This window comes from Sebastes umbrosus, chromosome 8 (genome assembly GCF_015220745.1).
Source record: "Sebastes umbrosus isolate fSebUmb1 chromosome 8, fSebUmb1.pri, whole genome shotgun sequence".
NCBI classification, from domain to species: Eukaryota; Metazoa; Chordata; class Actinopteri; order Perciformes; family Sebastidae; genus Sebastes; species Sebastes umbrosus.
Genome location: NC_051276.1, coordinates 14,712,531 through 14,735,595, shown reverse-complemented (window position 1 = coordinate 14,735,595; position 23,065 = coordinate 14,712,531). Strand labels below are relative to the sequence as shown.

At 41.2% G+C, this 23,065-nt stretch overlaps 1 protein-coding gene across 1 annotated transcript in view; it reads left to right on the top strand.

Annotated features, from left to right (window-relative positions):
• Window positions 1-22,839, top strand: part of pcsk5b (proprotein convertase subtilisin/kexin type 5b) — a 96,335-nt gene extending 73,496 nt beyond the window's left edge. The window contains exons 21-37 of the mRNA XM_037777711.1: window positions 805-907; window positions 3,216-3,352; window positions 5,912-6,112; window positions 7,855-7,923; window positions 14,098-14,158; window positions 14,239-14,384; window positions 15,271-15,471; window positions 15,738-15,821; window positions 16,005-16,191; window positions 16,284-16,498; window positions 17,393-17,635; window positions 17,751-17,984; window positions 18,074-18,254; window positions 18,344-18,561; window positions 18,889-18,989; window positions 19,238-19,448; window positions 20,658-22,839. Coding sequence (XP_037633639.1) covers window positions 805-907; window positions 3,216-3,352; window positions 5,912-6,112; window positions 7,855-7,923; window positions 14,098-14,158; window positions 14,239-14,384; window positions 15,271-15,471; window positions 15,738-15,821; window positions 16,005-16,191; window positions 16,284-16,498; window positions 17,393-17,635; window positions 17,751-17,984; window positions 18,074-18,254; window positions 18,344-18,561; window positions 18,889-18,989; window positions 19,238-19,448; window positions 20,658-21,079 — 3,014 coding nt within the window. The 3' untranslated portion in view covers window positions 21,080-22,839. The remainder of the gene's footprint in view (window positions 1-804; window positions 908-3,215; window positions 3,353-5,911; window positions 6,113-7,854; window positions 7,924-14,097; window positions 14,159-14,238; window positions 14,385-15,270; window positions 15,472-15,737; window positions 15,822-16,004; window positions 16,192-16,283; window positions 16,499-17,392; window positions 17,636-17,750; window positions 17,985-18,073; window positions 18,255-18,343; window positions 18,562-18,888; window positions 18,990-19,237; window positions 19,449-20,657) is intronic.
• Window positions 22,840-23,065: the final 226 nt, after the last annotated feature.

Genomic DNA, 23,065 nt, shown 5'->3' with positions numbered 1-23,065 from the left:
ACGTTTTAAGTACAAATAAGTATTTTCCAACTGACTTCTCAGCTTGTCCTGTTCAAGGTCAGAGAGGTCGCCCTGAGGCAGGCTGCACCAGACAAATACATGTTCATCTAAACTGCATGTCTGAACTGTGCGCAGGAATCAACACAAACGTGGAGAGATCCTATCAGTTTACATATAAACATACAGTATATCTATAGATATATAAGTACATATTTCTGTTATCTGTAGAGTAGAAGTTTTGTAACTTCAACCTTGTGATGGAAATCAGTCATAATGTGTGTTTGATTAAAAAGTCTTGAGTTGTTTCAGGAATCTTCACTTTGTCTTCAAGCTGAAGGCCAAACAAAATCTGAAATCCAAATCATATCTGTTTACTGTAAAAGCACTCAGCAATTAGAAAGTACGTCTATCACTGACATTTTCAAATTTGCCGTTTTCAAAGATGTTTTTAAACCTGTGATGTGCACGTAGGCTGAAAACAAGACAAAGAGAAGGAGAAGACAACAAAAACATATAACTGAAGCCAGAGGATAATGAGCTGGACCTTCAATGAAATGTAAACAACTGTCTGTTGGTTATAATTGCTGAAACTAGGACACGTAACATCATCAACTCAAGTCACTCAAATAAAAAGAAAGAGATGAGCAAACACATAACGAAGCTGGTAAAACAAATACAAATAAAGCACACAAAGCTAACTGGGCAGGGATTTCTTGGAAAAGTGGTTCTTGAAAGAACTTGAGGCAGAATTTGTCATGCAGCAGGTGTGAGGTCATGTTGTTCACTATTGCTCTCCGTCTGTAGGAGAGTACATGAGTCGACATGGACAGTGCCACCTGTGTGATGTTACCTGTCTGCAGTGCACGGGTCCAGAGAGAGAGGACTGCACCAGCTGCTCCACAACACGGTGAGAACCACTAACAAACAAACATCTATATTCAAAAGCTGCAAAGTAATACAGTTGAGGAGGGAGTCTTATTTTGTTTTGTCTGTGCAGTGTATCATATATTTAATTCTATCAATTTGTAGCAATTCTGCTCGATTTGAGTTCCGCAATACGACCACGATATCCTTATAAATCGCCTTGTGAACTGTGTTGGTATTGGACACTGCACTTGCCTGGTTTTGCTCCTATCTCTCTGACAGATCGTTCTTTGTTTGTAATTCTCATCTCCAGCCCCCCTCTCATGTGCTGTTCCCCAGGGGTCAATTCTTGGTCCTTTACTAATATCTACAGTATTTATAGGATATGCTTCCTTTGGGCCAGATAATCTGTAGTTATAATATTAATTTCCACTGTTATACGAACGACATGCAACTTTCACGGGACACATTTTTAGACGTTTTTAAACTTTGTTTCGACATGCAAATCGTCAAGGTAGTACAATCATGCTTTCTCCAATTTAGTAATATTGCAATGGTTATTCATTTTCTTTTAATCTCAAGCAAACCGTAAAAGATGTATCCATGCTTTTTCACGTCTGGACTATTGTAATTTCCTGTATTCTGGGCTCAGCCAAAAGGCCATCTCCCGTCTCCAGCTCGTCCAAAGCTCGGCTGCCGAGACAAGCTATATCACTTCCATCCTTGCAATGCTACACTGGCTACCTGTTGTAGCCTATAGAATTTATTTTTAAACTTTTACTAATTATTTTACTAATTATTTATTATCTATTAGGAGAAATGGAATAAAATATGCAGAACTATGTTTTCATTAGTGCATAATAACTTGAAACATGGCCAACATGGCCTTGCTTATACCTTCATCTGTCATGGTCCTGGGATTTTGCATTCTGTTTCCTGTTTTATTTTGAAGGTTCACTCTCCTCATGTGTCATTTCCTTTTTTACTTCCTGCCTTCGTGTGTTTTCCCGCCAGTTTTGATTGTCCACCCCTCCCTGATTAGTTTCACCTGTCCCTCGTTAGCCCTGCTCTCTTCAGACCTCCTGCTCACCTGTCCCCTCAGTTTGTTAGCCTTTTGTTTATTAAATCATTTAACTGTACCAGTCAGCATGCTACTGCATCTGCATTTGGGTCTTTCTCCTGCTACCTACACTCAGAACCAGAACAACACCATAGACCAACTCGCGCACTGCATGCCTGCGCTCCTCAGGTACCTACCTGAGTAGCTCAGTAGCAAACGCAGCAGCCTACCTTCTTTGTCGAGTTTTTGTCCCTCTTCTTTTATCTATCTATCTATCTATCTATCTATCTATCTATCTATCTATCTATCTATTTGTTACTCACTAGTAGTGATGTCACACCTGTAGACCTTTCAAACAACCTTTATTACAAATGTAGAAAGCAGCTTAATATTGAAATATTATATTCATCTTAGGGCTATCAATTGATTCAAATATTTAATCGGGATTAATCGCATGATTGTCCATAGTTTAAAAAAATTAACTGCACATTTTTTATCTGTTCAAAATGTACCTTAAAGGGAGATTTGTCAAGTATTTATTACTCTTATCAACATGGGAGTGGGCAAATATGCTGCTTTATACACATGTATTTATATATTTATTATTGGAAATCAATTAACAGCACAAAACAATGACAAATATTGTCCAGAAACCCTCACAGGTACTGCATTTAGCATAAAAAATATGCTCAAATCATAACATGGTAAAACTCAACAGCTGTCAGTGTGTCAGTGTGCTGACTTGACTATGATTTGCCCCAAACTGCATGTGATCATCATAAAGTGGGCATGTCTGTAAAGGGGAGACTCGTGGATACCCATAGAACCAATTTTCATTCACATATCTTGAGGTCAGAGGTCAAGGGACCCCTTTGAAAATGGCTATGCCAGTTTTTCCTTGCCAAAATTTAATGCAAGTTTGTAGTGTTATTTAACATCCTTTGTGATAAGCTAGTATGACATGATACCAATGGATTCCTCAGGTTTTCTAGTTTCATATTATGATGATTCACTCTACCTTTAAAACTGAGCCCGCTACAACCTAAAAATTGCAAGTTGCATTAATGCAATAAAGAAATTAGTGGCGTTAAAACAAATTTGCATTATCACGTTAACTTTGACAGCCCTAATTCAGCTAGTAAGTTTAGATAACTAAACCATATTGTATTTGTGGTCGGTTTGTACTGCTTCTTATTTTAAATGAAAACAGTTGCACTGTAAATAGGTGTATTATTTACAGTGGCTGAGGCTGATTTTGCATGTTCATCGTGAAACACATCTCCACCTGCAGGCTCTTTGATGATGGACGCTGCGACATCCGCTGCCAGACGGGGCGTTATGCCATGGGGAGGCAGTGTCATCTCTGTCACCACACCTGCCACGAGTGTACCGATGAGGGACCGGACAACTGCACCAGCTGTGACAGAGGTACACTCACCTGGGTCAAGATTTGAAAACCACTATTTTTTTTTTTTACCTTGTTTAATAATGAAATGCTCACTCATCCCAAAAACAACTCAACATTTGTATATTTCTCATTGCGTAGATCACAATTGCACTACTTTAGCTGACAGGACCAGTTGGTGCAGATAAAACCATAAATACAATCTTATATATTTAAACAATTCCCGCACGCTCTTACCCTTTGAAATGACACAGGTACCCTATTTACAGAGGTTCACTTAAAAACCCATCTATCTAGCTGTGACTGGAGTGGAAGTGAAATCGTGCTTTTTCATGACATCACATGGATCAAGTTGAGGCTCATTTGTGCCAGACTCCACCAATAAATCCTCTAAAGGTAAATGTATCTAATTAAAGCAGTAATTCAGCCGGGGTCTGCTGATAGATGTGCTAAAAAAGGGGGGAATCAGTGATTTGTTTGTTGTATCCTGACGCAAAGGTCAATGCACATCTCTCAGGTTTTAGGACGAGCTCTTAGCATCCTGTGCAGCCAATCCAAAAAAAAAGAAATCATCAGCGTGAAAACAATCGTTATGACAAAACCCGGACGTCATTGGAGGCTCACAGCTGAGGAAATATCAACTTGAAGGTGGTAGTAATAACTGTGTTTATCACAGTGTCACAGACAGTATTATGGCTGTCAGAATGAATGTATTTACACTGGGGAGATTATGTTACGCACACACACACCCACATACACACACACACACACACAGACACACACACACACACACACACACACACACGTTAAGATGCCAGACAGCCAAGTATAAGATTAACACCCAATTTTGCCTTCACACACACTCTCTCTCACTTTCACGTGTGCACACACACACTCAATTAGCCGGTTAGTTTGTCAGACTGTTTGCAAATGTGGTTCCATTTTAATTACAGGTCTGTCTGAGGCTCAATGACACATAACAATAATAACATGGAGAAACACTCATCTGTCTCTCCCTGTGTCATTTCTCTCTCAAAACAACCTCTCTTATCTTGGCCAGTCTCACGCACACACACACACACACACACATGCATACTGGTACATCCGTAGCAGACACTTCTTGATACTGACCTTTGATAGTAATGTGGAATCTTACACCTCTGCTGTCTCGAGAGGAGGTAAAGAATGAAAGAGCTGCAGAAGGGAGCGCAACAGAAGAAGGGAAGAGGTGAAAACAAGAGAATATTCAGCTTGTCAAGAATATGAAAGTGTCCATTTCAAAATACTGACACACTCACAAAAGCCCAGACAGTCACAGACAACACACACACGCCCAGACATGCCTGAAATTATAGTCACACAAAAGTACAGAAGTTCTTTTTCATTTCTATGTAAGCAAAGAAACAGGCTGGAAGGATTTCAGTCTTATGAGCAATTGAAATCCTAATTGTGAAATTTAGGGGCGCCCCATGTACCAAGGCTGAGTCCTTACCTCAGCGGCCCGCGTTCAAGTCCAACCCGTGTCCCTTTGCTACATGTCGTCCCCCTCTCTCTCCCCCTTTTCTGTATATGTGTCCTATCCAAGGCAAAAAGCCCCAGAAAATAATCTTAAAAGAAAAGTGAAATTGAACCTGTACTGAACTGTTGATGTTGAAATTTCAATATCACTGAATTTATTGCATTGATATATTTTACTTTGAAAACATGTCTCAATTTATGTAGTTTAGTTTAGTCTCCTCATTTAAATTGCCTGATAATCATTCATGTCATTTCAAGATTTGCAATATAAAAAACATTTTAGGGCTCACAGATTTAGACAGTGTTTGATTTTCCAAAAAGTAGCAAGTTGCTCACATTTAGTAGTTTACTTTTATATTCAAAAATTCAACGCGAGTCAAAAAATCCGGTAGCTTTAATTGGATTGGTCAAATTCAAAATGGACCTTGAACATCTGGGCTACTAAGGATTGAATGAATCTGAATGAAATTGATCACCTCTGGCCTATTGGCAAAAAAACCCCATCAATGAATAAATAAAAATAAATCATCCCAGAAATACAAGTTCAAGCAATATGGAAACTCTGAATTTGTAAACCCTCAGAAAAAAAACCTAGTTTGGCAATAGCAGAAAAAAAAAAGGGTGGTATTTAAGTCACATAAATCCAGATTTCAGACATGCTTTTCAAAGTTTTATCAATTTAGTGTTTTTTCAATTTCAACATCAAGTATTCAGTAGTGGTTGAAATATCAGTTTCCTAAAAAAATTTAATTTAATTCACCTTTTTTTGCTTCCATACATTTCTACCCTGTTTTCTTCTTTTTTTTGTGTTTGTGTCAAATGTTCTTAGACCAAAACATCCGTATCGAGGCTTTCTAATAACTGCTCAGACCTGCAGTAAAATGTTTTGTCTGCTGTAACTATGTTACTATTCAATGTTCATATATAATGAATTAGTGAAAATAATTTGTGTACATGTTTATGACTTTCTGTCTGCATACCTGTATTGTGCAATAGCTCTCTTTGTTCTTTACTTGCCAGAGTCCTTGTCCCTTTACAACATTTTCTTTTCTTACTCCCTCTAGATAAGTTTGGGGGGTCTAGGTACCTCTATCAGAGTCAGTGTCGGGACGTCTGTCCAGGGGAGTTCTTCCACTCTTCAAGGAGACGGTGTGAACGCTGTCCTTCAGACTGCATCATCTGTTCATCAGCAGTCCACTGCCTCCACTGCAGCCCAGGACACAAGCTCAGAAACGGCCATTGCGACCCGTTGGAGTGCAGTGCAGGTGAGAGAAGCTGATAGAGCCACAAAGTACTCAGAAAAGTGCTCATTTACTAATGTCACTATAAAAATCACTCTTTGTTAATTCTGCAGTAGAAATGCTGAATAGGTGGGTCACCACTTTTGAATAATGTTTCTTGACAAAAAATAAGCATGAATGAAAAAAATCCCATCTACATCTCACTATTGTTGAATAAATGAAGAATTGGGGAGGATTTAATGAAAGCTGCTGCTGTTGCTCAGCACCACAGTCACAGAGCTGCGCTGCTGAATTTGGCAAACGTCACCTCAGGGAACACACATGTAGCACAGTGACCTCATTTTTAAAGCAACTATTAAAACTCAAATACAAAATATGCCAAAAGAAAATATGCCAACACCCAGGGCTCCAAGCCACAACTGCATATGGTATATAATTACATGCATATATTGACCAAAGAATAGGAAACTATTGGCTTCTTTGAACTAGTAAACTGTGGTACTAAAAGTGTTTGGATTTCAGTGTCACGTGTGAAAAACGTGCAGTTCAGAGGAGGAATTTTAAGCTCCTGAAGATAACTGATAATTCATAAGGTTTATTGGTTTATTGGTTTGTCAGTTTACAACACAGGGTTGCACAATGAAGTATATGTTGTAGCCCTTTCAAGCTACACACACACACAGAACATATATATATAAATATTTAAATTGGAATAAAATAAAATGTGTCCATGAGGTGATTTAGATCATTTAAATGCATAGCAATGAAGGAATCTGCATTGTATCAGAAGACGAATGAAACACTATTCATCAATACATAAACACACAAAGAAAGAATTTAAAATGCCCCTCCAGACAAATACAGTCGGTGCCGATGTATTCTTGCTTCTACTTCGTGTTCAATGTATTCAACTAAAGAACATTTGCGGAATTTATTTAATACCTTCAGGGAGATAGTGAAAGATGAACACATCACACTTTATCTCATCCTATCAAATGTGAATGCCAGCCAAAGGAGGATTGAGAAAGAGCTGAAATGCTTTGAGTGAGATGTTTTTTGAGATATATCAGATAAGGAGGAGAGGTGGAGGTGGGGAGTTACAACTTCATGACATTGAATGTGAGACGGAGGTGAAGGGTAATGATGAAAGTTTGTTTGTATGTGTATATGTATGAGTGGGAGGATGAGACGTAAGTCTTATCTTATGTAGCAGGCGGGTCTCAACAGGCCTCACAGACAGCTGAACTCTGGAGGAGGCGACACATATCTATTGCTATTAATTTGGCAGTTTTTCTCTTCCTTGGTATCGGAGGCAGAGCGATGGCACCGCTTTGATTGATGTGACATAAATTAAGTTCAACATATAAACATCACAAAATGAAGCATGAATGTAAAAGTTGGCAAATAGTGTCATTCTAAAATAAGCCAAGCACCGTTAAACTGGCAGCGTGTTGTTGACTGATGACAAAAAAATAACATCACAATGGTAATTTATGAGACAGGTAGTAATTTGATTGTCATGTCTGTAAGATATACTGCACTCCACTCAAAACATGTGTGAGTCATTTGATGTGACAAAGAAAGAAATGTTCAGACTTGAAAGTTTTTTTTTTCTACCCTACGGAACCTTACTTCAAACAACTGTCATCCAGTATTGAGCAATTAACATCAACTCAAATTATTTCACAAAATGGACATATGTTATTTCAGAAATTACTTATGTGTTATGTATTTTAATCCACTATTTTATCTGCTGTTTTCATCAGGTGAGATTGCAGATTCAGAGAAAGAAGACTGTGTCTCCTGTGACGAGGGCTGCAAACAATGTGAACGCAGTAAGTAGACCACATCTTTTTCTCTCTTCCTGCCTCTTTCACCGTCTTCATCGATCAAAGCATAGAAATAAAACTAAGTGCACTATAGCTTCAGCAGCAGCTACATGCTGCAGCTACATGGCACACTAGGGGTGTAATGATGCATCGATCTGCATCGATATATCGAATCAATGTTCCAATATCATTAATACAAAGTGAAAACATTGATGCATATCGTCATCCTTTAGAGACGCCTTTATTTTGAATTTCCCATGGCACGTCTGTCACCATTTCCGTCCGAGCGCACCTCTTTCCTACAGAGCCCAGTAAAAAAATTGTCAGATCATAATTTAGTTATTTTTTGTGAGTTGATATAATTGTGGGGCTGCTCGATGCAAGAGGGTCGCAGGTTCAAATCTGGCTTGGGGCCCTTCTGTGTGGAGTTTGCATGTTCTCCCCGTGTTAGTGTGGGTTTTCTCTGGGTTCTCCTGCTTCCTCCCACAGTCCAAAGACACGCAGGTTAGGTCACTTGTGAGTCAACGTGAGTGTGAATGGTTGTCTGTCTCTATGTGTCAGCCCTGTGATAGTCTGGAGACCTGTCCAGGGTGTACCCGGCCTTCGCCCAATGTCAGCGGGGATCGGCTCCAGCCCCACCGTGACCCTGAATAGGATAAGCGGTTACAGATAATGGATGGATGATATAAATGTAATCATCCATCAGTTTTTGCCAAATTATGCCAAAAACGTTCTGCTTACTGAAGCTTTAACTAACTGTAGATTTCCTGAATTATCAGATACCATTAGAAGATCTAATGCTTCTCACTTTTTACAGGACTGATGTTGATTATCTTCTTTACAAGGAACTGGTCAGAATAGCCAGAATAGCATGCTGGCTTGCATACTGCAAAATACGACCGGATGTAGTAGGACATCCTGGTATATTTGGCATACTGCATTTGACATACTATGTATTAGGACATACTGAATATTTTTTTCTGGCATACTATGGTAGTATGGCTATTGGAACGCACACCTAATTTATGTCAGAGGCAGATGTTATCTCTCCCACAAAGGGTTAAAAAATATATATTTACCACTCCTGGATAAAAGCTGGCAGTAATTATTTGTCCTTCCATTGCCGGTACCCTCTATACCGTTAGTGAATATCAAAAATCAACATGCCTTTGTATACAGCAAAACAGGACACTAAAGGGCTCTTTTTTTCTGAATGGTGTTTTGAATAAGATCTGTTGTTTTTACTCCACATTGTGAAATGTGAAACCGTATAGTATATAATATCAGTATAAATGTCATTCCTTGTGCTCGTACACCTCACCCTGTCAGTACAAGCCACATAAAGACGACAGTGCTTCCTTCTCCCAGAAACAGTTACCCACATACCATAGAAAGTTGTTGTTGTGCTGAACCAGTCTGAGGTGGAGACGGGCTGTTATTATGTCATTATTCATTCTGGGTGGAATATCTTTCTTCACTCTCACCCATCCCCCCTCCACCACCACCGCCTCCCTGCCACCCAGCCGCTCTTTAGTAATCACTATTCTGCCAGCTAAACAAGTCAGTCAGCAGATTAGAGATTGGAGATGATTGGCCCTGTGTGACGCGATGCTACGGGCTAAAGTGAAGATGAAACAGAGCGTGTACTGTCTGGCACCTAATGTGTGTGTGCATGCTTACACTATGTCCTCATTCGGCATTTCTAAGCTTTACAGTAATGTGAAGACATGTTTGGGACTTCTTGGGGTTAGGATTTGAGTGTAATTCTTAAATCAAATTTAAGATTAAGACATGCAGTATTACGTATTAAAGTTCACCCCAAAATGTTATCTTTTTAGGAATGCTTATGAAAACATTGCACCGGCTCCAAAAAGGCAACAAATCAACACAAAAATTCTGCATGTGTTTTGAACCAAACATTTGCACTTGAGGTTTGAGATTTTAGTTTCATTTTGGGTGAACTACACATTTAAGATTAAGCTTACAAATTAGTAAATGAGCTGTGTGTGTGTGTTTGTAGTGAGCTGTTTTGTGAGAACTATCAATGAGCTCGCCAGCCTGACAGTGTGTGATAAGATGCAGCAGCCCCTCCTTAGTCCTATCTCCCCCATCAAATTACTTCACTACTTCTTTTTAAATCGTCATCGGCTTTATACCCGTTAATCCTCTTTGCATACTATATTCTGTAATCATGGAATAAAGGTTCAAAAATATTTTATAACTGGATCAGTCATATTTTGAATCTGTCTTTTTTTCACGTTAAAGGTCAGAGGATGTGGTATGTGCAACACATTCTCATCCCAACTCTTCATATACTGACGCTTTGTCAGACCACTCTGCGCCACTTTTCGGTCGCCATTAACATGCGCTTAAAGGGACTGTTTGTAACTTTTTAAGCTTATAAATGTACCGGGTCGAGACACATGTGCGCTCGCATATGCACGTTCGCGTGGGGCCGGCGTCCCCGCTCCTCTGCCTGCTTGCATTCACTCAGACAGAGCGCGCGTTCTCGCTCAGCTCGCTCCACCTCTAGACGTGAACGTGCGCTCACTCCACACGAATGTACAGTGGACGTTTGTGCAGAAATAACTGCTGCAGCTCCTCCAGACCAACAGAGGTTTCCCATGTCTTGTGAAGTGACAGAGCTCTGCAACGAGTTACGTTGTTGTCTCGTTACCGACCGGGTGCCGGTGTCTCCCTGCTCTCTCCGGCTGCGGGCGGAGAGAGCAGAGAGACACGCTGCAGATCCCCACTGCCTCAGCCTGCACTGAGACAGGAAAAGCCAACACTAGGATCAGATCTTAATCATGTTCATGGAGAGACCTTCGTCTGGTCAGCAAACATTACTGCCAAGCAGCTGAAATATTTTAGGTTTTAGCTGACGTGTGTCGCCTCACTGTTTTGAGCGATGCTCGTTCATGTCTATTTAGAGCGAGCAAGCGCGAGCCTGACGCTGACTTTCGTTGATTTCACGGCCACGGTTGGGCTTAAAATTACATTTGTTCAGTGAAAATGAGACTGAACGTTGTGAACACGGGACACAAACGAATAGCTGATTGTAACGGGACGCAAACAGCGGTCTCCTGGATGAAAACCATGAGTTTGTTGGCTAAAGGGTGCCTTGTGCGTTGGTATCAAATGCAGACGGCCATGACAAAGCGTTGGTATTTGACACCCTGAGTGAGAACAGGCTGGTATGCTGTACAGATTGCAAAGCCCCCTGAGGCATGCAGTATTTGTGATATTGGGCTATATATGTAGACATGACTTGACTCTGTGTAACTTAGGGAATGGCAGTGATGCATGTGTCTTGTGTAGCCCAATGATAAGAGTTCTCTCAGACTGGCGAAATCACCAGTTGTCTTTTTACCTGGGATAAGAAGCCTTCATTATCTCTGCCCTCCTTGGCACACGGCTCCATGGCTTCCTCCGCTGCTGACACATCTCTAATCAGTCTGTGTGCTCTTTTCCTCTGAACTTCACCAACCCTCCTCCCTGGGTGTCTGTGTCCTTACTTTTTCTTCATTCCTTTGCTTACAACATCAACACATGCTGTGCAATGCATCATGATTCGTTTACTTTGTTTCAATATTAACTACTATTGATCTTTTCATATCAGACTTCCTACAGCTCCTTTACTGTGGAGCTGCTCAGAGGCTGTTGGACGTTAAAGTTCATCTCACCTCCAGTTCTCAGCTCTCTTCCTCTTGAATGTTTTACTTAATTATATTCACACATCTATTCTGTTTTTAACTATCAGCAATCCAATTTTCAAACACTTCTTGATAAGGTGATGGTAAAAGTGAGTTCATCCATCCCCACCGCTGACTTTGTACCACCTCTTCTTACTAAGTGCTAATCACTTTAATGTGTGACTGTGTTTAAGTGTAATATGTATCTTGTGAGTGCATGTAGACGGTACATGTGTGTGTATGAGTGCTTGCACATTCCACAAGTGCATACTCGAGGATGTGTGTGCCAGTTTAAATTCTGCTGAAATTCCTCCTCCCCTGGCGTTCACAGTTAATATTTATGCAGGAGCTATTTTCTCTCTTCACATAGACACCGCCTGGAGGCATGATTTCCGGCTCCTCTGTCCCTCCTCCCACCTTTCCTTTGTCCCAGTCTCTCTCTGTATGAGTAATGGCTTTCACAGGTAGTGGCTTGTCGACCGCATTGAAGTGCAAACCAGTGCAGTGTTAAGTTGTGGGTGCTGGAGGAAGACGGAGAGAGGAATGGGGGGTGGGGGTCGATGGAGGCTTTTCTGGAGAGGATGAATGTCCCTGGGGAAAGTCTGCAGAAGGGGCTTTTTTAGTAGTTATTTCCATCTCGTTCTCTCCCTCCTATCTCTCTCTCTCTCTCTCTCTCTCTTTCTGCTTCCTGCCTGATCTTTTCTTTCTCTTCCCCCCTGTTCTCGCTCCCTCAGTCCAACGATGTCAAAACATCTCCAAGGACAAAGGGATGACAGCGTGGCTCTTCCTCAGTTACCAGTCGGATGGTTTTGATTGACAGCAGGAATGAATTAGTTTGGAGGGAAAATGAACTTTCTCCTTTGGAAAAAACTCTCACACACACCTGAATTACTTATTAATATCCTCTGCATAGGTTCCCTTAGTCAACAATAACAAAAAAAAACACATTAACAGCAAATATGCAAGTGTTTTACATAACCTGTCACTCACATTATGCTTGTTTTTGTGTCGTTCAGCAAAAGTACACCTGCAGTGGAAACTACACACACGCGCACACACACACACACACACACACACACACACACACACACACACACACACACACACACAAAGACAAGAGCAGCAGCATCTGGCTTCTGACTTCTTGAAGAAAGAGATACTACAGACATTTCAGTTCACATCAGTAATGTCTGTTAGAGACTCTTTGATTTTTACATTTGTTTTAGGGCATCACATTTAACACTAGTTGGTTCTACATTAATCACACTCAGCTGATTGATCTGTGAGTGCTATTCAGTTATACAGCAACTCAACACATGTATTGTGTGTTGTCAGAGTGCCTCCTGCTGGTGGGTTTAGAAAAATGACGGTGCTGTCCTTAGGTGCAGAGAGATGAGATGAATTATTTTCCCACTAACAATTACCACCACCGTAATATTATCTTTATATTAGTTTGTTATTTTTCCCTTTTTCAGTGTGGAGAGAGACGTCAGTGCAAAAAGGGTAAAACTAATACATCAAATGTGATTTGAACGAGGACTGTCACGATTCACGAATACCATTTGTTTGGGCTGCCGAGCTTCGGTAATAATCATCAGCGAATATTCAAAGCTTCAGGGAGTTGAGGAGCTGAGGCTCGAGGCTGCTCTGTCCGTACTAAGCGTCTCATCTCTTCATCCCTCTGTGTGTGAGAGTGTAGATGTACCACAAAGTCACGTTTGTGGGCCCTCTTCCCCTAAACGGCAGCGTTTTGCTGCTTTCTCCATCGATCCCATTTAGCCTCTGCGTAATGCCGCCTGCGGAGGCCTCCTCTCTGCCCTTTCGGCCCAAGCCTCAATGGGTTTCGCTCGGACATAGGCAACGGCGAGGCAGCAATTAGAGCTCTTGGCTCGTCTCTATGACATGGAAGAAGGCAGGGTTGGAAATTAACTTTTTTGTCCACCTGCCGCTGTGGCTGGTGGTCTCCAAAATCTACCAGCCACTCAGTAGATGACCACTGTTTTTTTGGCTGGTGAGTGAAGCAAATCTAGTAACCACTTGCATATTTTACCAGCATTTGGCTGGTGGCTGGTGCTAATTTCCAACCCTGGAAGGACTCCGCCAGACATTTCTCTTTTTTTTAGCTGAGACAGACGGCATAGCGCTGCAATACGTCTTTCGGTTTAATTAAATGTGTTCATTTTTGATGATTCTGTTATTTTACAGTATTGTTTGTATTGTTATTTGTTATTGAATAAGAAGTATTTTCCAAAAGGTTTGTATTCCCGAGGGGTTAACAATAAAAAACGAATATCCGAAAACCAAAAGTAAAAATCAAAATCGGTCCAGCACTAATTTGAACGGAAGCTGCAACAACTGATATCCAGGCTGATCCAATAAAGGCTCTCTTTTGTCTTGCCTTGAGATTGCAAAACGCTATTTCACTAAGAAATCCCAATATGCCTGATCTGCTGTTAATGATTTGTTTAATTTCTGTTCTTCACCACAGAGGATTCAGGAGGTCAGGAGCAGGAAACGGTTTGCCTCAAATGTGAAGATGGTTACTACCAGTAAGTCTCTTTGGGTTGCGTTTCATTGAATTGCACCCCCATATTCATATGTCCTCATATTGATACTATCTGTCTTTCAGGTTAGGCTCAGACTGTCATCAGTCGTGTCCAGATCGGACCTACAGTGCGAACGACACCATGGTGTGTGCTCCGTGTGAAGACAAACAATGTGTAGTCTGTGACCCGTCCCAGTGCTACTGGTGTGAAGAGGGATTCTACGGCTTTGGTAACATATGAACAATTTATAATTTTGAGTGATGGTGTGAATATCAGCTGGAAACATTTCTGGGGACTCCACATCTGATTTTGATATTTTTAAAAATGTTTTAAGGGCGCTTTCACAAGCCATAGTCCGTTTGGCTAGTCCGAATAGGAGTGAAATTGAAATTTAGTCTGGTTCGGTTTCACAGTGCACAAATTAAAGCCGAATAAATAAAAAAACTATTTGCTGAGGGGCGTGTACGAAGGAGCAAATTTATCTTTTTTTGTCTCAAGAGCTGCCACTTCAATACAGGGAGTCGCAGACTTTGATATATTGCTGTTGAAGTGTTTTTACTTTGACATGACATTGATCTACTGTGTGCACACGAATCTCCTCTCCTCCAGTTTTCCTCGAATCACTTCATAAACGTCACTATTTTTGTGGACTTTATTCAGCACATTCTGTATGTTCTCTTCGGCCCAGATGTCAAGCAAACATTGGACTTATGCAGAAGTCCAGGTCAGTCCTCTCCCACTCATGTTATCCTGTTGTTTACCTGTATCCATCTCAACAATTGCCCACACAGGCAGTCTACGTTTAGAAACGAGACCACCTCTCGCAAGCGGTCATGGACCGGTTGTTTTGCTCCACACCAGAGTACGATTACTGCGTTCACAAACGAACCGCACCAGAGTTTGTTTAAAACAAACTAAATGTTGGCTTGTGAAATCACCCTTAAATAAATGTACACATCACAGTAAAAGATCTCCTCTGTTGGCCTCCATGATCACAAGCATCCAAGTAGAAAAGTGTCAGATGACAAATTATTTCTTTCATTAAAAGGACTTTTCTTTCTTCTTCTTTTCTAATGATATTTAGAGGAAGTAAAAATGTGTATTTGTGTGTCCAGATGACAAGTGTGTGGATCACTGTCAGGAAGGTTTCTTTGTGGATGAGGAGAGCCGGGACTGTGAGCCATGTCACCGCGACTGTCGTACCTGCGGAGGGCCAAGATATGACGACTGTGACCTCTGCGAGGAAGGATTTACGCTGAAGAACGGGGAGTGTTTAAAGGGCAGACAGCTCTGCTCTGAGACACACTTCACAAACAGTAAATGTTAATTTGATCTCGGTACAAAATGGTGTCAACATAACCTATTTGTCTCTACTTGTACTTGTAAAATGTGATGCTGACTTTCTACAATTTCCTTCACTTTAACATCAAACCCAAAAGCTATTAACTACTGAAGCATGCAGTGTAATATACTCAATAACACATCTTTAATCTATTTTCCATCCCATGGAGGAGTTGTCCCCTCATTTCTTCCTCTTGTCTGTGTCATTCATGTCTACATATTTTGTCCTGTTTACCACCAGGTCAGGATGAATGTGAGCTTTGCCACTCCTCCTGTAAGACTTGCTCTGCTGCAGGGAAGGATGACTGCAACAGCTGCTATGCTGGTAAACATTTACTGTCTGTATGCCACATTAGACTGAAACTACTAAAATGTTTAGTTGGCTTGTCTTGTTGATGTTCTAGGCAAACTTGCTATACATGTTTCTTCTTTAGCAGGCAGTGTGAGACAGGATGATAAAGACTCTATCTTAAATTTAAACAACCTGTTGTTGTCTCTCTGTCTTCAGATCATTTCTTGACGGCCCGACAGACCTGCACACACCTTTGTCCATCTGGTTCATTTGCCAACAAGGCTTCCAGCCAGTGTGAAGACTGCTCCAAAGGGTGTAACACGTGCCAGGACGCCCAGTGGTGCCAGCGCTGTCGCAGTGGGCTTTACCTCCACAATGGAGTGTGTGTGGTGGAGTGTCAGAGGTGCTTGTCCTGTTTTCTCATTTCTAAATTTGCACATGAACACGCACCATAATAATACATCAATGATGCCTCATTCTCTACCTCTTTCCCAGAGGATTTCCTGAAGAAGGTTTGTGCCATCCGTGTGCCCCGGAGTGTGCATCCTGCCAGGGGAATTCCTCTCACTGTCTGAGCTGTGAGAAACAGTACCTACTGCTGGACCACTCCTGCAGGTCTCACTGTCCAGCGGGCTACTACGCCACCGGGACAGAATGCCGTCGCTGTCCAGCTCAGTGTAGAGAGTGCAATGAAGACGGCCTGTGTAAGAGTAAGTACGCTGGGTAGGGAAATGGAAGATGTAGAGAGGAGGATTGAAGAGAGGGGTTGTTTTGAAAGGTGACTTGGTTTAGTGTTGAAGTAGCTGAAGATAAATAGAGATGCAGAGAGCCTCTTCTTCTCTGCTCACTGGACTACAAATAGTTGAGCCATGAAGCTTAAAAGTAAAGGAAGTGAGGACCAGAGGGAAATCAGGAAGGATGGAGGGAGGAATACAGGAGACATTAGAGAGACGATGAGTTGGGGAAAGATAAAACAGATCAAACCAACATTTCTTTGAGTAATATATATAAAATGTATCCACTTTAGACAGACATGTTGTACATCTTTGACTGAAATTCACAATAAACTGTACATCTTAGTACTAAACTACCAGAGAAAAAATGATGGGTCTTAAAGAAATGACATGACGATGCTTTATTTAAATGTATCGGTTTTCTTCAGTGGTAGTTGTATGGTTATCATCATGGGCACGTTGGTTCAGTGGTTAGCACTGTCGCCTCACAGCAAGAAGGTTCGATCTGGTCCGGTCCGGGTCTTTCTCTATGGAGTTTGCATGCTACCTGAGGGGATGAAGAAGAGATTAGAAAAAGTCCAGTGTAGCCTACACCACAAAGAGTTCGGAGTTGCCTTCATTTTGGAGATTCCAACATGTGATTGGGCTGCATGAGTGAAATATTTGGAAATTTGAAAAAGAAACTGAAGGCCAAATAAAAGGCTACTTTTAATACTTAAGCCCCGTTTCCACCAAGAAATGTCAAACATTTTTAGGATGACTCATCATTGGTTATAACCGTAAATGGGGAAGTCCGGTTTAAGATATTATTTTTTTTTAACAACACTACTTCTTCCGCTTCTTATAACTCTTTCTTTCTCTCCCTCCCAGAGTGTGCCCAGTACTACTTCCTCCATCAGGATAAGTGTGTGGACGATTGTCCCGTTGGCTACTTTGCCAGCGAGAAGCAACAGGAGTGTGTTCGTTGCCATGCTGATTGTGCCTCCTGTGACGGACCGGGCTTCGATGACTGTGATGTGTGTCGCAACCGGAAAGCTGTCCGTTACAACGGAGAGTGTCTGGCCAAATGTCCCAACAACACTTACTATGATGCGACTACCAATGAATGCAGAGGTAGGGAAGGTGGAAGTTTATTTTAATCATACAAAATGAAATAAAATAAAAAACACTACTCCATCATTACAGGATTTATTAGTTGACTGTGTCTCGTTGCTTTTCATGTTCCTAGACTGTGACAGGTCATGTCTGACCTGCTCGGGCCATGAGCCCTCATCCTGCCTCAGCTGCGATACCAACAGGCGTAAAGATGCCAGCGGACACTGTGTGTGGTTCAGTGAGTGCTTACTGAGCTCATACATGGACCATAATGGGGAGTGCCAACAGTGTCACAAACTCTGTCATCGCTGTTCTGGGCCAGGCGAAGACCACTGCCTCAGCTGCAACACGCCACACTTCCTACTGAGTACGTTATTGCAATAGATAATGTTATGTTTCTTATCCAGCTAAAGGAAAACTTCTCCTTTCTTAACATTGTAACTTTGTGTCCATCAGACAACACATGTATGCAGGAGTGTCCTGTGGGTTACTATGCAGAGGGCAAGGACGAACGCGTGTGCGAGCGCTGTCACTTCAGCTGTAAGTCATGTATCGGTCGTCACAGCGTGCAGTGCGTCGACTGTAAATCTGGATTTTTCAAGCAGGGAAGCAGCTGCGTCGAAACCTGTTCAGAGAGGTTGGAAGAACACACAGACACACAAAGTCTCCTCTTTGTTTTCATCAAAGAACACCATAAACTAAACAGATATCTTCTCTCTCTTTCAGTCACTTTGGCAACACCACCACCATGTTTTGCGAGCGATGTGACCCCTCTTGTAACCAGTGTTGGGGTCGTGGTAACAGAAACTGTCTGAACTGTCGGGAGGGTTACGTCTACCTGAGGCAGTGGGGAAAGTGCCTGCAGAGCTGCCCTCCAAGCTACTACCAAAACAGCCGGTCCAAGACCTGTCACAAGTGTCACCCCACCTGCAAGACCTGCAGCGGTAAAGGAAGCCTGTCATGACTTATTTCTGCCATGTGTTTTTTTAGGATTTCACATTGTTGAGCATGAATCGTTGGGTCACAGTGTCCTGCCAGGATACCCCAGAATAAAAATATTTTATTACATCTCTGCATATATTCTCAAATAAGTGTATAATTTGAGCCACAGTACTATTATAATGAATGTCTTCTCTATCAGTCCCCCCCCCCAAGCTATGCCACACTTCTGCTGCACATTTTGATAAACTTTTAATCTGGAAATTCCAGTTCAGCCATGTGAGGACATTTGACAGTATTTCCTTTTGTGTGATATCTCTGTGTCGTTCCAGATGAGGGCGCTCTGGCCTGTCAGTCCTGTTATGAAGGCTACACGTTTATGGGAGGCATCTGTGTGTCCCAGTGCCTCGTAGGCTTCTACGCTGCTTCACAGGTGACACAGTTTTGCTGACTTTCTTTACAAAGAGTGTTTTAGTTTATATTCAACTAATTATCACTTTCATCATGAAAAATGAATAGCATATTAGAGCTGTAGCTGCAGTTTGGCAAGGCTCCTCTTTAAGTCACGGAGCAGTAATTGGAGATAACATGTGTGAAAGTGACATTCAGCCTGCGGTGTAGCAAGTTATGTGTGAAAGTGACTTTCAGTGTGCTGCGTAACAAATTATTCTGTTGCTTTAGGGCTCTGAGTCCGAACACGATGAGCCAAACTGTAAGGCATGTGACGTGTCCTGCCTGGACTGCCGAGGTCCCAGTGTGTGGAACTGCACAGTGTGCCCCGTATTCGAGATCCTGTCTGATGATGGCCGCTGCTTGTCCTGCTGTGGAAATGAGACACGCCACGATGGTAAACAAATACCCAGGGAATGCTGTGACTGCAAAGTCTCACGAGGTAAACCAGAACCCACACTAGAACACAGACTTCCAACAAAACACACAGATACAGACTGTATCATCAGTCACATTCTTTCAGGGCATCTTTAATTTGTAATGGTTGAGGCCCTGTATAATTAATCTAGATGATAACCTTCCCACTGAATAGTATCATCTTCCTGCCAAACAGGAGTTTCCATTATTCTGAATGATGGAAAATATGTTCCGAGTACAAGGAATTTCCCAAGCTTCCCTGGCCTCTGGCCATCACAGACAAGACTGTATTTCATTGAAACAAGACTCTCTTAAAACATACAAGGTTACATCAGAAACAAACCCAGTAAGCAGATTACATTTGATATTGTAACCAGTGCTTGAAGTGGAAAAAATAAGTACCATTACTCTACTTATTGACATGTTGGTGTGTGAATCTGCTGGTATCAACATATTACATTCTGAATTTCTACAGTGAATAAAAGACACTATGAGATGTTGGGTTTGGGGGTCCTCCCCTGAAGGTTTTTGACTTAAAACTATGCAATTTTACATAATTTTGTACCATTATTATTACTATAGAGTAGATAATGCACAAAAAGCTAGTTAAATATTTATTTTTGGTCTATTATTTACACATATCATTTCATATATTTAATTCTTCTGGAAATATTTGCCCTGTGAAATCATATTCTGTAAATCAAAAGTTCCCCATGCCGTGCGGTGCATCGGCTCGTCCAGATGCTCTCCATATTGTTTTTATGTACATGTATACTAGTGGTGCAACGGTTCAACAAGCCCACGATTCAGTTTGACCCGCAATGATTTATACGTGTAAGAAGTTACAAACAGTCCCTTTAATGGTGAAGTAGGCCTGTGTTCAGATAATTGCCTCTTCTATGTCTCTGGCACCTCATCAAATAATTAGCAGGCCTGTATTTAATAGTGGTGCAATGGCTCAACAAGCCCACGGTTCGGTTTGTACATGTCATTGATTGGTTCGTTTTTTTACCGTTTTGCCGCGTCTCATATTAGCTGTACGAACTAGGGATGCCAAATGATTAAGAATCTCCCAGAGAACCTGAAATGGAGAGGGCAGAAAAGAGTACCAGCAGCTTGTGAGAAGTGCCGGTGCGCAAGAAAATGTCATGGTATGCCAAATTGCATACCGGTGAGTACCGGCCCACTTCGAGCCCTGCTTGTAACCTAATGGTGTGCTCTGTATCCTTCTCAGAGGAGTGCATCCAGGGTGTCAACTTTGTGATGAAGGAAGCCGAGGAATTAGAGGCAGAGGCTCATGGCAGAACCGCCAAACTCTTTGTCACTGCCTGTGTTCTACTTATCCTCGCTGTGGGCGGAGGAATCTTCCTCTTCCTCAATGCTCGATCGAGATCACTCGCCATCGCACCCAAAACCAAAGCTGGAGGCTACAAGAAACTGGACACCAATGGAGTCATTGCCTCACAACCCACCACCTCTGCATTTGGGGAGTACAGCGACCGAATCGTTGAATGTGAGGATGATGAGGAAGACGAGGACATTGTGTACATGGGACAAGATGGGACAGTGTATCGGAAGTTCAAGTACGGACTCTTGGATGAAGATGAAGATGAGATTGAGCTAGAGTACGATGATGAGAGCTACTCGTACAGATGAAAAAGCACAAATGACCTGACTGGAGAAAAGTAGACGTTCCTTCTTTGAAGTCTAAACATGTTGTGAAAATAGTTTCTCACCATTCCTCAGATACATGTCTGTTTAATTCTGTTTAGAAAAGTTGGATCTCTTCAGATCATCTTAGCACAATCAGCAGGTGAAGGAGGATGACGAGCGCACAGCAATGTTTTTTAATGACATCTCATTTCAGAGACATTTACCAGCCAGTTACCAATTAATATGATAATATTTCGGATGAACTGAAATTCATTGTGACCGTCATCTGAGACGTCTGACAGATACGGCTGCTGGGTCAAATTGGATGTTGACTTACTAGTGGTCTGTCCTCAACATCAATAATTTTGGTTTACTGTTGGATTATGGATATTACCTATTCCTATGATTGGGAAGAAGAGTTTGATTTCTTTTTTGAGTCACAAACCTCAGGGGAAATTGTGAATGTACTGACAATCATATTCATAGTTCATGTGTGTGTGTTTACATTTTCTAGAATAAATAATTCCATTTGAAGAAAATATTCTATGTTTACTAGGGCTGTGTATTTGCAAGAATCTGGTGATACGAAATGTATCATGATAGAGTTTACGATTCAATATATTGCGATGCTGTAAGCAAGGCGATTATATTGCGATTTTATTTTTTTATTTTTTATCTAATTTTAGGAAAACTGTCATGTATAAAGAACACACCACCATATGTATAAAATCTCAGTAAAAAAGGTCATTTTTTATCCAATCAAAACAGTGGGATCTGCATTTATCACAGTCCCTGTAACATCCAACATCATAGCACTACTTTGAGACAGCACATACACTGAGATTGCGCATATTTTGCAAATTAAATAAAGTACTGACTAAGTTAATCTTTGCATATAAACTATTAATTAAAAATGTATAGTTTTTGAGAATTGATTAAGTATCACAAAACATATGATTTTTGTTACCCCTATTGTTTACAACATGAAATGATGTAGTAGTTATTGTCCATTGATATTGCTTAGAGAAAAGACAATCTTACACAATAATACATTAATTAATTAAAATTTTTAGAGTTCGATTTTATCAGCAAAACAGTTTTTTCTGTGACAAAACACTTTATAAAACACAGTGACACATCACGACTACATTTCAGGACATTTAATTGCAAATTTTAGTCTGTTTAACAACCCAGTTTACTCCACATTTGGACCAAATGCTGATGTGCTTCATCTGTTTCTATATCATGTGTTTAATTTGTATAATATGTTTCTGTTGTAACATTCCTGTCAGTACTTTCTGTGTTACACTGTCTTTGTTTAATTTGTAAACTGGACTTTGTATCACACTGCTGGAGTCACGTCCAAATTCGAAGCAAACTTTGCAATGAAGTACAATCTGATGTGTAACCCTGTGTGGTACTGTTTGGATCTGTTCAGGTTAGTTTACACAGAGAGGAACATCTTTTCTCAGTGGTTGCATCTTGTTTAGGCCACAGTGAAATGCTGGCACCTGCATGTGTGCAGATTACTGTTCAAAATATTGTAGAAAGGTGCAGGAGAAGTGATTTTGTGGGAAGATTTTCTTTCTAGCTCTGTTTTGACTTCAGGGTTGTTAATCTGTTTCCCTGAGACAATAACAGGTCTGCGTCCCACGCACTGGAAAGTGTGAAAAGTAAATAATTAGGATCTTTCTGTACTTGGTTTAGGTGAAATATGCTGTGTGAATCATTTATTCATAATAAAGTTGGATGTTGTGAGTGTGCACTCTTGATGAAAACATATCATTGTAAGAGCTGTAACTGGTTCCTCATCTGTGTCACAAGGGGTTGTTATAAGATCACATTTCCATGCTTGTGGTATACACCTATCAGCCATAACATTAGGACAGCATGGGCACCCTGACCGGTCTGCGGCTACGCAGCCCCATACGCAACAAACTGTGATGCACTGTGTGTTCTGACACCTTTCTATCGGAACCAGCATTAACT